This window comes from Rhinichthys klamathensis, unplaced genomic scaffold (genome assembly GCF_029890125.1).
Source record: "Rhinichthys klamathensis goyatoka isolate OS25496 unplaced genomic scaffold, OSU_Roscu_1.1 h1tg000006l_1, whole genome shotgun sequence".
NCBI classification, from domain to species: domain Eukaryota; kingdom Metazoa; phylum Chordata; class Actinopteri; order Cypriniformes; family Leuciscidae; genus Rhinichthys; species Rhinichthys klamathensis.
Window position 1 is genome coordinate 1303413 of NW_026606559.1, and position 19588 is coordinate 1323000.

At 38.7% G+C, this 19588-nt stretch overlaps 2 protein-coding genes across 2 annotated transcripts in view; both read right to left on the reverse strand.

Annotated features, from left to right (window-relative positions):
- The window catches only part of plekhf2 (pleckstrin homology domain containing, family F (with FYVE domain) member 2), a 218134-nt gene that overhangs the window by 177448 nt on the left and 21098 nt on the right, over positions 1–19588 (reverse strand). The gene's annotated exons all lie outside the window — the stretch shown is intronic.
- Positions 1–19588, reverse strand: part of si:dkey-22o22.2 (neural-cadherin) — a 116663-nt gene that overhangs the window by 26017 nt on the left and 71058 nt on the right. The window contains 6 exon segments of the mRNA XM_056257029.1: positions 10244–10411; positions 12268–12440; positions 13592–13762; positions 13919–14087; positions 17000–17172; positions 18679–18821. Coding sequence (XP_056113004.1) covers positions 10244–10411; positions 12268–12440; positions 13592–13762; positions 13919–14087; positions 17000–17172; positions 18679–18821 — 997 coding nt within the window.

The window sequence follows — 19588 nt, forward strand, 5'->3', positions numbered from 1 at the left end:
ACCGTCGGGCAAGCACCCACTGACTGCAGCGTGTGAATACATTAGACACGCTTCATCTATATAATCCATTCAATTGCTTATTGAACTAATATTGACAGATTTGGAGTAACTTTCTGCAGTAGTAGTTTCCAAAATTCCTCCTGACAGAGCTATTATAACAAAACCAATGATTACACATATCCTCTTAAGAAAGAATACACTTTAGTGAGTGGAAATAAACTGAGAAGAATATTCAGCCATCACATAAACAACAATCAATGACAACATAAACAGAAATGCTAAACAGTAGCATTTTTAGCTAAGCTACTCATGATTTATAGTTAGGAGGATTTATAGTTAGTACATTTCTCTGGCTCAAAAACAATGAGGGATTTAAATCTCGATGAAGGTGACAGCAATAAACATGACAAAGAGATTCATTTACTTTCAGATACTAATGTACTAAATAAACTACAAAATAACAGTGATGAAAACAGTGATTAACATCAGAGTTTATGTTTTACTATAAAAAGTACTGTTGAAAAAAGCACTGTAGATGGTAGTTATTGTCACTGCTAAAAAATGGGGTTGAATAAGGAGCATCGCTACTTTTACTTGGCTGTTAGCCTGTAGACATGGATACTTTTTATTGTTCTCAAGGCATGTGCTGTGCAACAATCCTAGAAATGCAATGCCACAACATGAAAGTCAAAGTCATTGTTTAATTAGTGTTCAGACAAAAACATGTGCATAGTACTTGGATTCAAGACATATAGCCGGTTTTGGCTTGGAAAATCCAATATTACAGCTGGAACTTGTCTGCGAGGGGAACTCAAAGTCTTTTAGCTGACTAAAACACATTTAACCCAAAACACCATCAACCAAATGACACCATAAAGCAAACAAAACATTCCGATGACAATACGGCCAATGGCACAGCAAAGCCAACAGTCAAAACTCAAAAAGAAAGACCGAAACCATTTATGGTCATCCAGAGTAAGGAACACTTTAGCGCAGGTTATAAAACTTAGTCGACAGAGAAAAAGGGCGAAAAGGTAGAGCAAAATAAAAGTGGATGGAGAGAGAGAGATGTTATAGAGGGAGAACTCTGTGTCAGAGAACATGAGTCCAGTCAGCCATTAAATCAACCCTGGCCATGATTTTGAGAGCATCCGCCCACTGCAACACAGAAAACAAGTACCTTAAAAGCTCTGTGGCTTTTGCTTCCTGCTTTTAAGTGTTGGCTTTGCCATTCGGTACGCGTCTCCCAACAGAAATGACCTATTCAGTGAACTTATTTGCAGTCACTTTGACAGAGCTCCACTAACTTCCCTGACCAATGCTTCTCTCACAGTTCCAGTGCATCTCAATACTGATGTGTGTTTTGAGAAGAAACTGTTTTTGAGAAAATTTCATTAAGATTTGTCGTGGTCTATTCTATCTGGCCAACAATATAATACAACTGTAAAGGCAAAAACATATTTATTGTGGTAACACTTTTAAGGTGACGTACGGTAGTTACATGCTACTACTACATGTACTTACTATAGTAATAACAGTAAATTGTGCATAATTACAAGTAACTAACCATAAACCAAATCCTAACCCTATAGTAAGTACATGTAGCTAATTAATATTACTTAGTATTTATCTGATTAAGTACAATGTAACTACGTCACCTTAAAATTAAGAGTAACCCTTATTGTTATTAAAATGAATTACATTAATAAGAATTTGGATGGAACCATTTCAAAATTACCATGAACATATTTGTTTTATTATGCCATTACTTTCATGACTATTTTCCACCCAAATAATACATATGTTTTTTTTTTTATTAACAGTTTGCTATTGGAAATTAAGAGAAGTGTTCATGCATGAAAATATCACAATGTAAAACAAAACCAAAAAAAAAATTGCCTTAAAATAGGCCCAATTTTCTTCATGCAAAATTTTATTTATTTTATTTAGTATTTATTTTGATTTACACAACAAATGTAATAATTTAATTGTGAAGTGAACATGATCAAATAGTGTAAAATTTCTACATAAAGAACTTGTGGGGCCTGAAACATTAAAGTGGTCACTCACACACTCTTAGCACACCTCAAAACAGCATATTTTACAGCTAGTTGACATCAAAAAGCTCTCAGAAGTTACCTAGACTGGTGCTCCTGTCCAATGGGACATCTTGCATTCACTTCAAAGCTTTAGGTTCAACTAATTCATCATGTAGTTGACAATCTTATCCAAAGTGACTTACAGTGCAATTTCTACAGGGACAATACACCAGGAGTAATCCCAGGTTAAGTGTTTTGATCAAGAGTACAATGGTGATATTTCACAGATCAACCGTTGTGGGATTTAAACCTACAGCCTTTCATTTCCCAGCCCACCACCCCATTCTTTTGGTTAACCACTCATGGGGTTAAACTATTCATGCTACCAAAAGTTCCCCTATTGAACTAAACAGAAATTTGGTCAACTTTCAAATCCCAACCTGTCTAATCTTCCCTCCAAGAGTTTATTAGCGGACGTCTCTCAGGCTTGATGAGAACAGCATTCTCATTATCCATACACAGAACAAGGCCCTTTAAATTACATCCTCAAGGTTGCAATTACTGCTTTTGAAAATGTGTTAATTAGCATTCCTTGAGATAATACCACAATGAGCTGACTCATATTTAAATTTTTAATTAGCTAGACAGAGAGACAGATAGATAGATGAAGGAGAAAAGCAAGGGGGGAGGAAGCAAGAGCGAGAAATGAATAGGAGCACTCGACGCACAACAAGGCTACTCAGTGTTGCTAATGAATGCATTATACTGTTTAACAAGCATAATTTGTATTTAGAGTTCTGAGGATGAATTAGCATGAAGGCTCCCAATGCACAGAACAGATTTGAACAGCCAGTTGCTACAGTTATTCTACATCAGGGAGTTCATGCTGTATTCAGAGGGTTGAAGAGAAAGAGAGCTAATTGTGGTAAAGCGCATTGTTTTTCAAGTCATATTACGGGTAACACCTCGATGTTAGAGTTCGGGTGCGGTGTGGGCGTTAAAGGGAGGGAAATAGAGACACGAAAGAAAGGATAAAGAAAATGAGGTTATTTGTCCAATTGCCTAGGTGCGTTCCATTAACAAATTCAGTGATTGGATCTGAATACTTGTGCAACCTGTGTTTTGAAACCCCTCGACTGCAATTATAATCAGAAGAAGTTTGGAGGAAGTAGTGACAAAGTAGTTTGAAAACATGAGTGGTTGAATATGATATTGAAACTCAACTGAGAGCAGGAAGGTAGGAGATAAAAAGCTCTAAGTAACAACACTTATCTGGTTTTCTGACTGAAGAGACACTGAAGGTGACCTCCAGGTACATCCTCCATTAGCAGAGCTATGTGAGTGGGCAGGGATGCACAGATCTGCTCTGACACACACTGCCCGTAGGACCATCACCTTCATGTGCACACGGTGGCCGAGCTTAGGTGCTAACACACACACATATCCAGACATGAAGAAATTTTACTTCGAACACAAAAGCTGAGACTACAGATAAAAGAAATACAGATTATATGATTCATGCCCTTCTGAATTTCCACACTAGTCAAGGCTGATTAGGCTAGATAGCGCTGGTTTGGGACTGGTTTAGCTTGTTGACCAGCCATGCGAAATTACATTAACATTTATACATTTAGCAGATGCTTTTATCCAAAAACACAGTTGATGGGACCCATTGACTTCCATGGTATTTTATATTATATTTTAATCGCTTCTGTCATGCTCATTTTGCGATCTAGCTAGTTTTCAGTCAGCTGATGAAATGGTGAGGTTGTGTGACATCGTTCTATGAAAGAGTGTGTATGGCGGGTTTTAGGGTAGCATTGCGGGGTTACTGGAAGTGGAAATGCAACTTGATTTTGGGCTCGGTGCTTGAGGTCCGAGGTTATTTGCCCCGCCCGGCATGTTAGCCCTGGCTTGCACTGGCCCGACAGTGGAAAAGCGGCTAATGTTGCCAATCAACTGTTTGGTTACCCATATTCTTCAAAATATCTTCTTATGTGTTCTGGAGAAGAAAGACATTAAAGAGGCAACAATGCAAGAAAGTGGTATCAGTATAAAGTTTCCAACATTGTCTAGAATAGTACAAGCTAGAACACAGAGGGATTTAGAAGTAGTGAAAGCATAAGAAGTTTTTTCTTTTTATTAAGAGTCAGCAGGATGTAGTTATGTGCTCACGGAAGAGATGAGTTTTCAGCTGTTTTTTGAATATGGATTCGGCTGTCTGTATAGACTTATGAAGATCCCTCCACCAGCAAGGAACAGTGAATGAAAAGGTTCTGTAAAGTGATTTTTTGCCGTTCTATGATGGAACCATGAGGCACCATTCACTCACAAATCGCAGGCTTCTGGGGGGAAAATTTAGCTAGTCAGAGGTTTAGCTAATCATTTAGCATAGTTTAACTTGTTGAGCAAGGAAATCTTCCTGGTTATATTAGTTAAATGAATAGTGCACTCAAGAATAAACTCAGGCCATTTTTAATCTTTTACACCAATCAACATTCAGTTACTATCAATGGTTACACTTTATTTTTCAGTTACTATCAATGGTTACACTTTATTTTTCAGTTACTATCAATGGTTACACTTTATTTTAAGGTGCTTACAGTGCAATAATAATTAATTACATGTACTTACTATAGGGTTATGGTTAGGATTAGGGTGTGGTTTAGGGTTAGTTGCATGTAATTATGCACGATTTATAGTAATTACTATAGTAACTACATAGTTAACTTGCAACAAGGACACTGTAAAATAAAGTGTTAATCTATGCACAAATGCGACAATAAAATTCTGACGGTTAAACTATTTCTTTAAGAACACCAGAAAACAGCATCCAAAACATATTCTAGTGACCATGCTGCTTTTTTAAAATCAGGGTAGCCCTTTAAACCAACACTAAAAACTTACATAAAAGACCAAAACTAACACAATGAGAAACTCTTGGCCCTGAATTTGCAACAGGTACAAACAAAGCCATACATGGAAAGATGGCAGAACAAAAGATAATCTGAGAGCTGTGGTGAGTGTGGTCTCATGTCCTGTATTAAACAAAGCAAAAAAAGGGACTGAAAGAGACAAAGAGTAGCTGGTGAGATCCAGTGCAAAGGGCTGTTCAAAAAAACATGTCTGGATGATAAGATGGGTAATGACACTGCCAGCTAAATGAGTACAGCCTGAGGTGCCATGAAATTAGCAATAATTAGAAATCATCTCATTATACAGCAATGGCATCAGAAAGAAAAAGCTGATCAGAGATGCCTTACGGTGGCTCTTATTCGGTGCCCATCATAAAGTACAATTCTATGCGGTCACTTTGGATATTTTGTCCAAGAAAGTGACAGTTTTACTTACAACAAGCCCTCCTACATATAATCTAATTATTTACTCTACAGTATATAGAAGTCAGAGTTGCAAATATTTAGAGCCAAGCCATGAAAGTAGTACAGGTAATGTCATTAGTATAAGTGAGGAGAGTTCTATAGGAGATGATTAGAGAGGTAAAGAAACATCTGTATTAAAATATGTAACATGCAGCGTGTGGAACAGTACAATAGACCGATATTAATTTTCTTTGACAGAGATGCTAACAGAAGCCCTCAGAGGAGAGCGGGCTGTCAAGAGATTAATGCAGTTAACTGAGCTTCACGCTGCTAGTAAAGTCCCGGCCAATTAGAAAGTACTATGCAACATGCCGTTTAAGCTCTATCTATCTATCTAAATATATATATATTTACAGGTCCTTCTCAAAAAATTAGCATATTGTGATAAAGTTCATTATTTTCCATAACGTAATGATAAAAATTAAACTTTCATATATTTTAGATTCATTGCACACCAATTGAAATATTTCAGGTATTTTATTGTTTTAATACTGATGATTTTGGCATACAGCTCATGAAAACCCAAAATGCCTGTCTCAAAAAATTAGCATATCATGAAAAGGGTCTCTAAACAAGCTATTAACCTAATCATCTGAATCAACTAATTAACTCTAAACACCTGCAAAAGATTCCTGAGGCTTTTAAAAACTCCCAGCCTGTTTCATTACTCAAAACCGCAATCATGGGTAAGACAGCCGACCTGACTGCTGTCCAGAAGGCCATCATTGACACCCTCAAGCAAGAGGGTAAGACAGAAAGAAATTTCTGAACAAATAGGCTGTTCCCAGAGTGCTGTATCAAGGCACCTCAGTGGGAAGTCTGTGGGAAGGAAAAAGTGTGGCAAAAAACGCTGCACAACAAGAAGAGGTGACCGGACCCTGAGGAAGATTGTGGAGAAGGACCGATTCCAGACCTTGGGGGACCTGCGGAAGCAGTGGACTGAGTCTGGAGTAGAAACATCCAGAGCCACCGTGCACAGGCGTGTGCAGGAAATGGGCTACAGGTGCCGCATTCCCCAGGTCAAGCCACTTTTGAACCAGAAACAGCGGCAGAAGCGCCTGACCTGGGCTACAGAGAAGCAGCACTGGACTGTTGCTCAGTTTTGCATGTCATTCGGAAATCAAGGTGCCAGAGTCTGGAGGAAGACTGGGGAGAAGGAAATGCCAAAATGCCTGAAGTCCAGTGTCAAGTACCCACAGTCAGTGATGGTCTGGGGTGCCATGTCAGCTGCTGGTGTTGGTGCACTGTGTTTTATCAAGGGCAGGGTCAATGCAGCTAGCTATTAGGAGATTTTGGACCACTTCATGCTTCCATCTGCTGAAAAGCTTAATGGAGATGAAGATTTCATTTTTCAGCACGACCTGGCACCTGCTCACAGTGCCAAAACCACTGGTAAATGGTTTACTGACCATGGTATTACTGTGCTCAATTGGCCTGCCAGCTCTCCTGACCTGAACCCCATAGAGAATCTGTGGGATATTGTGAAGAAAAAGTTGAGAGACGCAAGACCCAACACTCTGGATGAGCTTAAGGCCGCTATTGAAGCATCCTGGGCCTCCATAACACCTCAGCAGTGCCACAGGCTGATTGCCTCCATGCCACGCCGCACTGAAGCAGTCATTTCTGCAAAAGGATTCCCGACCAAGTATTGACTATTGAGAGCATAACTGAACATAATTATTTGAAGGTTGACTTTTTTTTTTGTATTAAAAACACTTCTTTTATTGGTCGGATGAAATATGCTAATTTTTTGAGACAGGCATTTTGGGTTTTCATGAGCTGTATGCCAAAATCATCAGTATTAAAACAATAAAAGACCTGAAATATTTCAGTTGGTGTGCAATGAATCTAAAATATATGAAAGTTTAATTTTTATCATTACATTTTGGAAAATAATGAACTTTATCACAATATGCTAATTTTTTGAGAAGGACCTGTATATATATATATATATGTATCTGTCTGTCTGTCGGGCTGTCTATCAACAACATTTCTCTTGACTTGGCCGGCCATCTTGAAGTACATTCTAGGATTGCCTTATCCACAAAATGTTAATTAATTGAATTATTTCCCTAGAATTTGGAGTTATCTTATAAGGCAACATATATTTGCAGCCTAACTTTTGGAAGAGCCTTGATGTGGAAGTGCTGTTTAAAATGCTGTCTAGGTAGCCAACTCAGTAGGTTTTGGAACATAACTTCTATGAGTGTGTCTATATATTTCCCCTTCAGTGCAAACCCTGTAGCCCTTTAGAAACAGGTTAACAAAAATGACTAGCGAAGCAGTCCGCTCACTAAAACCCATGCCGATGCAACCACCCTTTACAAGCCAGCGGGGAAAAAAGGTATTTTAGGATCAAACATCCCACCTAAGCCTATTTTACATCCTGTGGCAACGTGAAGAGGAGAACATCCCCGTCACAGTTTGAGCCACTGAGGACTGCTAAGACAGATGCGGAGGTTCATACAGATTGCAGAATAGCTGGCAGCAGCCAGAGGAAGCCGCTGATGTCAGGGAAACAGTGACTCCAGCAGAACTCCTCCTGGCACTCTTCACTGATAAATCTGCTGTATGTAAGGAAAACAGACTCAGTGGACTGGCCTTTTTGCCCCTTTTGAATGAATTAGAATGGAATGTTAAGACAAGCAGTCTGCTTGAGTTTCCTGGACAGATGAGGTTGTTTGCGGATGCTGATCTCTCAGTGGGTACAAGCTCCCAGATGAATGTAAAATGTGACAGCGAATGAAACGGGCTGAAATAGCAAACAAGATGAAGGCTGGATAAGATGTGACAAGCCTCAGCGGTAAGAAAGTCACAACACTCTATACCTCTGCTTATCAACAGCACAACCAAAGCAAAAAGCAATGTGAGTGAAAACTACTCTTCTCTACTCTTAAAAAAACAACAACAGTGAATGTGAAAACCTATTGAACTGCATTTGAAGACATAGAAGTGGACCTGACGGAAACGCTGTTACAAAAAGTAGGTATCTTAATTATGATAGCTTGGCTTCTTAAATATCTAATTGTTTTTGGTGGAGAAGACAATCCCAGAATGCACTATGACAAGCTCAGTGAAAATGAACGCAACATGGCAGATGAAGTGAGAGATTTTGATTACAATAATTAATTCAATACTCAGAAGTATTGATAAACATATAAATAGAATATAAAAAGAACAGACCCAAAATTGTGTGTACTATGTACATTTATGCTGCTGTCAATTCTCTAGCTCCGCCCGTAATAAAATCAACTGAGTTGTGCACAGAGTGCACATGACACACATATGAGTTGCTACTACTGTATGTAGAGCGTTCCAAGTGATCTACGTCAACAGGGCAAAGAAAAAACAATAATTATATCCAGAAAAAAATTGTATCATGGTTTCCAGAAAAATATTAAGCAGAAGAACTGTTTTCAGCATTGATAATAATAATAAATGTTTCTTGAGCACCAAATCAGGATATTTGAATGATCATGTGACTCATGTGAAGATTGGAGTAATAATGCAGAAAATTCAGCTTTACCATCACAGGTTTAAATTACATATAATAAATTAAATCAGTTATTTTAAAATGTTATCATATTTTTACAGTATTACTATTTTAACTGTATTTTTGAATATCTTACCGACCTCAAACATTTAAATAGTAGTGCATACAATTATACTCTATATTAATTTATATCATGGTCTGTCTGAATAATGTATTCTAATTGGCTGGAAGGTGTGCAATAAAACTATTTAATTCACAGGTAGTTTCCAGGTCAGTTTAATCACCATTCTAGATTAATGCGCTGCTTTCATTGAAGACAGACATCATTCGAACACAGAGATCGGAGATTGCGATGCGCACACACAAAGGATCCAGAAGCACAGAAACCTGTTGTCAGCAATGCCCTATGACTTTGATCGATAAAATAGCTTCACTACTGAATGGCTACATTTTATTTATCAGCAACAATAATGCTGTTTTTGAAGTTTATAAAACCCCCGGCTTCACTATTAGTAGACACTGCACAGACACAGGTAATTCACACACGCATCTTTCATCTCTCTCTCTATAATTCAAATAAAAGTAATCTTACTGCAGTACTTTATCTCTGTGTCTGGTTTCATAGCAGGCAGAATGCTAGATCTAATGAGCCGTAACTGAAGAAAATAACCATCATTTTAACTCTTCCGGTCAAATATTACACGGCAAACCTCCATAACATGCATCACATAACAAATGACCATGGTACAAGTGTGATAATCCACGGTTAGCTGTGCATTAAACTATTTGAATGCAACTACGCTTTGCGTCGGGTGGTTCTTTGCCTCCACGCTGTGCATTAAAATCGATTATTGCACAGCTAGCTGTGGATTACCGCTTACTTAACAGTTAAGTCCAGCCTCACAATCTGATTAGCTGAAAAGTCATGCATTTATGTTAAGTGGGTTTTAATTATGCAATTTAGTAGTTGTACTTTGTGTTTGCCATATTTAATGATGTTTTATTAACAAAGTTTAGGATGAGCACGTTCAGATAATCAACCCAAAAGAGCACGAGAGGATATATATATAGCCGACTAACCTTTGTCCAACAACAGTTTTCCAGCATCCCTCCACCACCCTCACTCCTCACTCTCAATTATTTCCATCTCAGCCAGGGATGAGGGGAGTACTCTGGATTCGGGCAAAATTTCGAGCTCAGAGCCCTCCCCTCAGACAGCACGCCAAATATGCATACTCTTTACTATATCTGATTATATGTAAGTGCGAACTCATGAAACACTCTTTTAAAAAGCAGAGAGGAACTTGTGATTGAGTATATGAATGTCTCACCACTATTTTGCTGTCGCGTGGAGTGTTCTCTGGGATTGTGACCCAATATTCCGCCTGTTCCCACTGCGGGGGCTGGTTGTGTACATTGGTGATGATAACGGTGAGGTCGACCGAGCTGCTCCGACTCCCTCCATCTGTAGCGATGATCTGCTGGCTGATCCGTGATGTCTGTCAGGATGAGAGACAGGTGATATAATCCAGCCTAGGGGCTTATCAACATACACTGAAATAATACAGGCTGTCACTGATACCGGTAAAGACAGGTGAGATTTCTTGTCAACGGAAATTCAGAGATGAGAAATCCCCGATACTTCCACCTGAAGAAATGGTCACCATTATCCATTGGATGTTTCACATCCAGAAAATCAACTACAGCAGCTAAGACTCTAGATATATATATATTTTTTTTTTATTTGACTTATTTCAAGACCGAGGACTGGTGAAATAAAATGTGTTTCATTCAAATGACTCCTAATAATCGAAAAGCACTTCAAAGATTGAGTCAGTAGTAAACTTTGCTTAACTGGCTCCAAAATTTAGCATTTTTCAGGTCAGAAAAAAAGGAAAGGAAGATGTAGACAGGAAGAGACAGACAGAGAATGAGAGGAGGCAAGAATAACAGCAGGGGGCAGTTTAAGTTGTCAATTTGAAGACAGGTGAGTTTAGTGTGGGTGACATTGTCTGCCGTTCTAAAACGGATCCACTCGGACATAAGTGATGCAAGGCAGTCAGCCTGGCTAATGAAAAAACATGGACCAGACTTACATTATACAGTCTTAATGACCTGCTCTGAGGAAATTGCATCCACATTCATTTCTGTTAAGAGCAATGACATGTTAAAAGTAGTGCAGTTCTGGACATAAACTGTGCATTATAAGTCCTCGGATGCTTTACCTGAAGACTGACATCACTTATGACTCTATAAACAGGACGCAAGATGTCACCGAAGTACGACCTGTCTTTCTGGCCGCGCTTCTCTATGTGCATACAACATTTTTAATGTCAAATCAACCTTCAACGTCTCAGAGCTTCTATATCCAGCATAGAAATGGCACACAGCCATTCGTGGGCAGAAAAGTGAAGACTATGACATTTCTGACCAGACCAAAGAACACACATACACAAGAATGTTTCTTCAAGTATGGAAAATTTGGCTTGTAAACTTACAAAATAACTCTCTTAAAACACACTTTTTTATACTCTCACTAGTTTAATCTAATAATATCTATTAGGGGTAAAATTGTTGGTTATGCTTTAAAGGACACCATAACATTCTCTTTGTTTCACTCTTTGTTTAGATCACCATAAGCTTTATATGTACATTTTTAGATTTCTTATTTATGATTATGACTGGGTCTCAGAAAAGAGTTACACAGGCATGGTAATAAGTTTCCATTTAACGAAAAGAAAAAAGAAGTTGACAACATCTGTTAGTTTAATACAAATAAATTTCTGGGTCATAAAAGTGCCCAAAGACATTTGAAGAAACACCCCAAATATGAAGCACAAAGTATAAATGCCATTATGCAAGATGAAAAGAAAAAATGTAAATAAACAAAAAAAATTATGTTTAATGACGTTTTAAAAAAAAAATTAACTACACTCTCTGAATAAAGGAAACCATACATGTGTTTATGCTTATGATAACAGAATGCTATCCCTCCAGACAAGGTTTGTACGGATATATATAGGATCTTTCTTGATCCCAACCAAGTTTAATATGCAAAACTCTGAGGATCTGAACAAAGAATAAAATAAGATCTGGATGATGATGAGTAAGAATATGTGTTCTACTCCAGCATATAAAACACACACATGCAAGTACCTTTACTACACTAAGTAAGGAGTTTTCCCAGTGTGTGTTTATGCGCACATGTACTTGTATCTTTAAACACAAGTTTGTTCATACATTTGTTCATTAATTATTTATATTGTTTATTTGTAACAATAGAAGTCTATGGCATGTCCCCTTTTGAAAGCTAGGTAAATGGATGTGTATGTGAGTAGGTGTGTGAAATGTGCACCTGAGAGATAGGCTGGTTGACGTAGATCCATCCTGTGCTGGGGTTGATGTGAAAGTAAGCTGGGCTCTGCTGGGACAGAGAGTAGGTGATGGCCGCATTGGTGCCCTGATCGTCATCATGAGCCGCCGCCCTCAGGAAGCTAGTCCCAACCGGTGTGTCCTCTCGCAGGAAGTCTGGCATGGGAAGGGTTAACACAGGCATCAACAAAAACAAATAACATTTACATTACATTTACATTACATTTACATTACATTTATTCATTTAGCAGACGCTTTTATCCAAAGCGACTTACAAATGAGAACAATAGAAGCAGTTAAACTAACAATAGGACAACAATATGCAAGTGCTATGACCCTTCCCAGTTTACCTGTATTTTTTTTTTATATATACTTTTTTATATATAAGATGATAGATATAGAATAGAAGATAAAGTGTTAGTATTAATGGATTAAGTGTTGCCGAAAAAGATGCGTCTTCAGCCATTTCTTGAAAATGGACACGGACTCAGCCACTCTAGTTGAGTCCGTGTCCATTTTCAAGAAACGGCTGAAGACGCATACAACAGTCTTCAAACAAGAAATGGATGCTGCTATTAAAATGCAGCGAAAAGGGGGGGAAAAAGAATGCGCGTCCCAGAAACATTTCAATCTTTCCCTTTAATTGTTAATGAGCTTTCTCACTAACGCTTTTAATGTGATGAAAAGGAATTCTGACATCAAACTTACTGAACTTATATTTGCAATTATAAGCAAAATCCTTCAGAAGAGCCAAACAGATTTCTCACACTTTGAGCAAGCTTTCCAGGATTGCATTCGATTGCATCTAAAATGATTAGTGATGTGTTTATACTGTGTTCAGCGCATTAAAACTCACCTTGCTCAGACTGTTATGCATTTTTAATATTGAGGTTTAATGTGTATTGACTACACTCTGGAATCCTGGACTTGAGAATTTGTTAAGCTTGCAAAATCCTTACTGCCCTTAAGTGCAATGTTAAAGGTCCGTTTATAAATGTTTAAAGAGTCTACAGCTAAAACTTGAGTTGTGACTGCCACGAATGCCTTCTTGCTCTCCTATCACTCCTTTATATATGCAAATGAGCAGAGGAATAGATCTTAAGTACTGGCAAAAGATCCTATCACTACAGACCATTTGGAAGATTTCATACCATAGCATGATTATGTAACAAATATAAAAAAGTGGCACTGTAAAAAAACAAAAAAATTGTACTTATTGCATACTCTCTTGTACACTGTAGATAACATCAGCATCAATTTGAACTAGTCTTCAATAAGAGTGATGAACATTTTTCAGTGGTTCTTACATTGGTAGCGGCTGTTCTCGAACTTGGGGTCGTTGTCGTTCTGGTCAGCAATGAGGACAGTGATCTGACAGATGCCGATGAGGGGCTCCTGTGCTTGGTCCGTAGCCGTGACTGACAGTGTATACTCTCGCTGCCTCTCTCGGTCAAAACTTACCGCTGTACTGATCACACCTGTGCAACACATGCAATGCACATAGTGGCATCTCACTGGTGAATTGCCATTTTATTGATTTGACAACAATTTTAATGCTAATAAACAGCATGAATTTGTAAACCAACCAACCAACTGCGTGTAATCAATGATCTGGCAAAGGGGGAAGTATGCACCTGTGTCAGGGTTTATAGTGAAGCCTGGTGAGGCTCCGTCCCTCTGCATTATCCCGTACTTGACCTCCCCGTTGACCCCTGTGTCGGCATCGTGGGCGCGCACGCGCAGAACGGAAGTGCCCGGGGGCTGATTCTCCAGGACCAGCGCATTCACGCTGTGGTTGTGGCACTTTGAAGAAACAAAACCAGTTTCAGACATGGATACTGCAGAATATGTACAGGTTCTTAGCAAATGCCTTGGCAAAGACCAATAACAAGGTCTCAAACAAAAACTTAATAGTACTAGATTGATGCTGGACATATGGTTCCTCATAACAACAGAGAAAGAACAAGGAAAAAGCAAGAATGGGAGAGCAAGACATGACAGAGAGAATACGAGTTGTATTTAGGATAAAGTGTTTATAAATTCCTCTAGTGAAGTCCTGTCACTCCATAATAGGAGTACACACTTATAATGAGCCCTCAACCTCCCTCTTCCTCATCCTCCTCTTGCTTTCTCATCATGCTCTCATTACAGAACGGGCATCTGGCAGGGCCTCCTGGTGAGCGGTGCCCACAGGGAGCGGCATGTCAACTTAAGGCGATTAATCAAGTGACTAGATCGATACTGGGGCTAAAAGCTGGAATTAGCTTCCCTCCCAGCCTCTGAAGAGTATTCTCACTGCGCTTTGCACTTCACACCTCTCATTGTCTTTCGACACACACTCACCCTTCTGAGAGGGCTTAGGGAGGATTTCTCAGTTTAGCAAGGGAAAAGACTCAAACAGATAGTCTATTGCTGTAATCTGCTGCGCTATAAGGAGCGCCGGCAACCAGCGACTACAAAGCAGGGTGAAGGTTTGAATTCGTCTGAATGTCGAAAAGCGTGTGGGGCCAAGATGAGGGAGTGTTATTGGGTGAACCTCAAAAAGCTTTTCAAGAACATGATTGGGTCATATTGCACTTTAAAATCAAAAGAAAATGAAGAAATTATTTGTTGCATAATGGGACCATTAATATTTTTTTGTTTCATAACATTTCTATCCCTGAATTGTAATTACTGCAATGAGAAATACATCTTATTCTCATGCTGTATTGCAAACAAATTCATAGTAATATTTGTTGTATCGCTTTTAACTAATGCTAATTTGAATAAAACACTAGATTTGCAAACAGATGTAAGAGAGCAGACCAATCCAATTCAATGTAAATATAATGTTGATGACATCGCTTCAAATTACATGTTGAATGCTGAACTTTATATTGACTTGTATAACAGTATCATTGAGTCAATGAGAATTTAAATTTTGTTTTAAAAAATGGCTAAATGAAAATGAAAATGTGGGGAAAGGGTGCTCATTTGTCATGAAAATAATCAATGACAATACAAAAAAAGTACAAGATTGGCTTCATTTTCTTTGTGCATAATATTCGAATTTATTTTATTTTGGGGTGTCGCAAATGTGTTTTGTGCAATTAATTATTAGCTTTGCAGATGGTTATGGAACATATAACCTTCTAAATTCAAGAGACATTTAAAAACCAAACACTCAGACTATAGAAAATGAAGACTGCTGAGGTGTTTTCATGCTAATACTAATAGATGACCACTACTAAATACATACGTAGGTTAAAATTTAAGCACGTTTTTGAACAATAAAGAAGTTTGGCATTGTGTTGAGCCACTGCTTGATGTAAAATCAGAGTCTCTTGAAGCCAGTTGAGAACCAGTGAAAGAGTAGGAAAAGACTCTGGTCAGCAGGGCAGGCACAGAGAGAAAAAGAGAGACGGTGAGAAGAAGGAACAGGGCCAGATGTTGCCCCTGGGGCTCACTTAGTGCTTCTATTTCATATGCATCCCCTGTGCCGGTGAGTAATTCCCCCTTGAAATATTCATGGGCAGCAGCAGAGGTGGCGGCGGCAGCGGCGGCGGCAGCAGAAGTAGGGCCTGTGGGGCTCACGGAGAGTGTACAGGGACACAGCTCTGCCTCCTACGCACTCACACACACACACACACAGCCCTCCTGCACCACCGGCCTGCGCTGAGAAGCTCTCCCACCGGAGACCTCCAAGAGCCTTTAGATCTCCTACTGCCAGCTGTCTGCTCTTCCCACAGCTCTGCTTTCACCTGTCTCTTTCTCGCTATGTTTCCTTTTCCACATGCTCTTTAATATTTGCCCTCTTTTACTTGCTCATTTTGGGGCGAATTCACAAAATAGCTTTTTTTAGCCAGATGAGCAACGTATTTAGGCAGAGCATTTTGAAAAGCCAATTCAGGTATCTGGTTTGTAGTCTGAGTAAAGTATGTCTGCTACATCCTTCAAGTCAATTCAAGTCAATACACCTTTAATTATATAGCGCTTTATATAATACAGATCGATTCAAAGCAGCTTTACAGTGGTAAACAGGAATATAACACAAAAGCAGCTCTAAAAAATCAATAGTGTCATCATTCAGCTAAAGTCAGTTCAGAGTTTGGTTCAGTTCAATAAAGTTGATCAATTATGCAATAAGTTCAATTCAGCTATAAGCAGCTGTTGATTCATTTCAGTTGCCTCACACAATTCAGTGCCTTCACAGTCTAGCATTCATAAACAACTGAAAATGGAGAATAGCAGTACGAAAATTGCGTTCAGATATGATTTTGTGGGTGTGCTTGTGCAGTTAGTTGATTTTCATAGTGTCTTTAGTGATTGGGTGATAAAACGAGCCGGAGCATGTCATCAGTAGGCGCATTTCATTGTTTATCCTTTATCTTACAGCCTGTCTTCTGCTCCATCATTTCTGTATATAAACACCTATCCATCATTCTTTACTTCTTGTCCCCATTGACTTAATCTCTGTCTCTAAACACTGCTATTAGTGAGGTGTTCAGTGTCACTGGTATTAAAAGCCTAAGGCACTTGATCCTAGGCAGATTTAATGAGAGAATATATTTGAATTCTTTACTCATATCAACACCGGTTGAGTCAGACTCTTCTCCTGTACACACTTTTGCTTGTGTTTCTTATTTTAGTCCACCGATTCGGTGGACTAAATATATATCTCTTCTCTTGTTAAAAACAGATTTTGACAAAGTTTTAAAATAATTTTTTAACCTCACCTCATCAAATACTGGCTTGTTGTTGTTGATGTCATTGATGCCAACGATGACTTGGGCGGAGCTGCTGAGGAGCAGTGGCCCGCCTGCTGCGTTGTCATCGGTCGCCGTGACGCTGAGGACATACTGAGGCCCGCGCAGTTTAGGAGGAGGACTACGGCGCAGTTTGATGATGCCTGTAAATAATTCAATAAAACACTTTAGCTCATCTCACTGCCCTTGTGAAAAATAAGTGTGCTTAACCGATTGTGTTAAATGCGCACTTGTAGTGTATTTCAAATTTGAAAAGTATATATTTAAAAAAAACTCTTCTTGTAAATATGAATGAAATAAAAGGACACTTAAGTGTCCTTAAAGAGAGTACACTTCCATAAGTATGTTCCATAAGTATGCACTTTGTAATGACAAATTAACGGCTTTACTTTAAAGTACATTTTAAATCATTATGTTTTAATAAACTTTTGTCATAGTATACCTATTTATTTTGTGTTGACTAACATACTAAAGCACATGTAAAAAACTTGATTATAATTTTAACCGTAGTGTCTTCAATATTAAATTTAAAGAGAATATATTTGAAATGTACTAAACAGCAACAAGTAATTACAAATATCAATAGAAATGACATAAACAATTATTTTAGTTTATAATAAAGGCTTGTCAGTGCATTTACACTTTAACTATATTTCATAAGACAATAGAAGTAATTATGAAATTACAAGATGTAATTGAGTCCTATTTTAGTGGCTCAAAAAGCACTTTAAAATTCAGCTAATTGCATTTAATATGAATTTAAACAATAATACATTTTAATCTAAAACAATATACTAATTAGATGACAAAAATAGCCAAAAAACATTACATTCAGTTCACACTGAAGTATATTCTTTTAAAGTGTATTATTTCCAAAATATAGAACTCTTTTTAAAAGTATGTGCACTTGTTTTACACAAGGGTGTACAACCAAATAAGTCATTGTTAGGCCAGTTTATGAATACAGGCACGTATCGCACAAGGTGACAACCTCTCAAATCGAAAACATTAATATCTGAAAAGAATGAAAGATAACCGCTTTTGTGAATCATGCTTTACAATATTGCAAAATGGACCCGTAATGGTTGCACATTCACAAAACTGAAAAGCAGGGGGTTGTGTGCAAAAAAAGTGCTGCTGCATCTTTGAAGTGACAACTCCACGCAGCTTTCTGAGTGCTGAAGCCACGGGCCATCTCTCTGCTCTGGCCTGTAATGGGTTTGGTGGTGGAACAGCCGTGCCGAGAGGCTGATAAGACAGTAGAGAGCTTTAGCATACTGCTGTTTTTCAGCTCTCAGGCATAAAATGTGCTGGTAAACAAACGAAAAGCAAACACTGCAGACAAATGTAACCTTGAAACTGAAAGCACACAGTCAGGCAGGCAGGCTTGAAAACAGACAAACATTACATTCACACACAAGTGCACACACACACAAAACAAGAGCTGTAGATCAAAAGCAACACAAGGGGTGTTTGTTTTTCCCACAAATACCACAAACGTGAGCTGAATGATGGATGAAAAGAGAGTGTTGAGCAGACAGGAAGAGGAAATTCGTTTTTTTGATGGCTTCGGATGTCCTTGTTAAAGACACCATCCCCAAGGCCACAGCAACTAGTTTTGAGTTTGCATCCCACTTGACTGTACTCACCCTTCTGGTTGTCCAGCTCAAAATTGCTGTCTTCGTTACCCCCGGTGATGGCATACGTTACGCCATCCCCGTCTGGGTCTTTGGCATGCACAATGGCTACTAACGTCTCAGGGCCGGCATCTTCAGAAAGGAAGGTTTTATATCTGCAGAAAGAGGGAGATAGAGAGAGAAAGACAGACAGATCAGGCTAAGAACATCACAGACCCACCATCTGCTTCCCCAACACGGCCTCTGAAGTGCATCCCAAGGCGCACACAAACAACCATGCGGTCCCTGCACTGAGAAGAACCAGAGCAAATCCTAACATAAACACACACACACACACACACACACACACACACAGCAGCTCTAATGATTATACACCACCACCAGCTCCTTTATGTGTCTCCCAAACTCTTACCAAGGGAGACGATGTACTGAAATAGAGCCTGTGTGTGTGTGTGTGTGTGTGTAGACAGCTCGCTTGCTATACTGTGATTGTTGTTTTTCTGCTGAATCGGACCAAATGTCTACCTCTCCTTCTGGCTACATTCAATAAATGCCAGAGCCGTATAGCATGACGGCCATCTTTCATGGGACCCTCTGCTAGCTTCTGCTCTGATGAAATCCCATTGTGGAGGAGAAACAGTGTAAAACTCATATCTGTATATTCTTAGACACTCCAAGACAGTTGGAAGAGATACAGGGGGGAAAACGAGGGAGAGAAATAAATAGAAAAGTAAAACTAAAATAGAACAGAGAGAAGTAGTGAAATATGTCAATATTTAATGTCCATTTATTTATTAATTTGAATATATATTATTTTTTATATCTAATTATTTGTAAAGTAGATGTGTAAAAATGGGATAATGTACAGTCATCCGGTCAATGCAAGTATAAATTAACTTACTATGTGAAAAGAAAGAGGCTG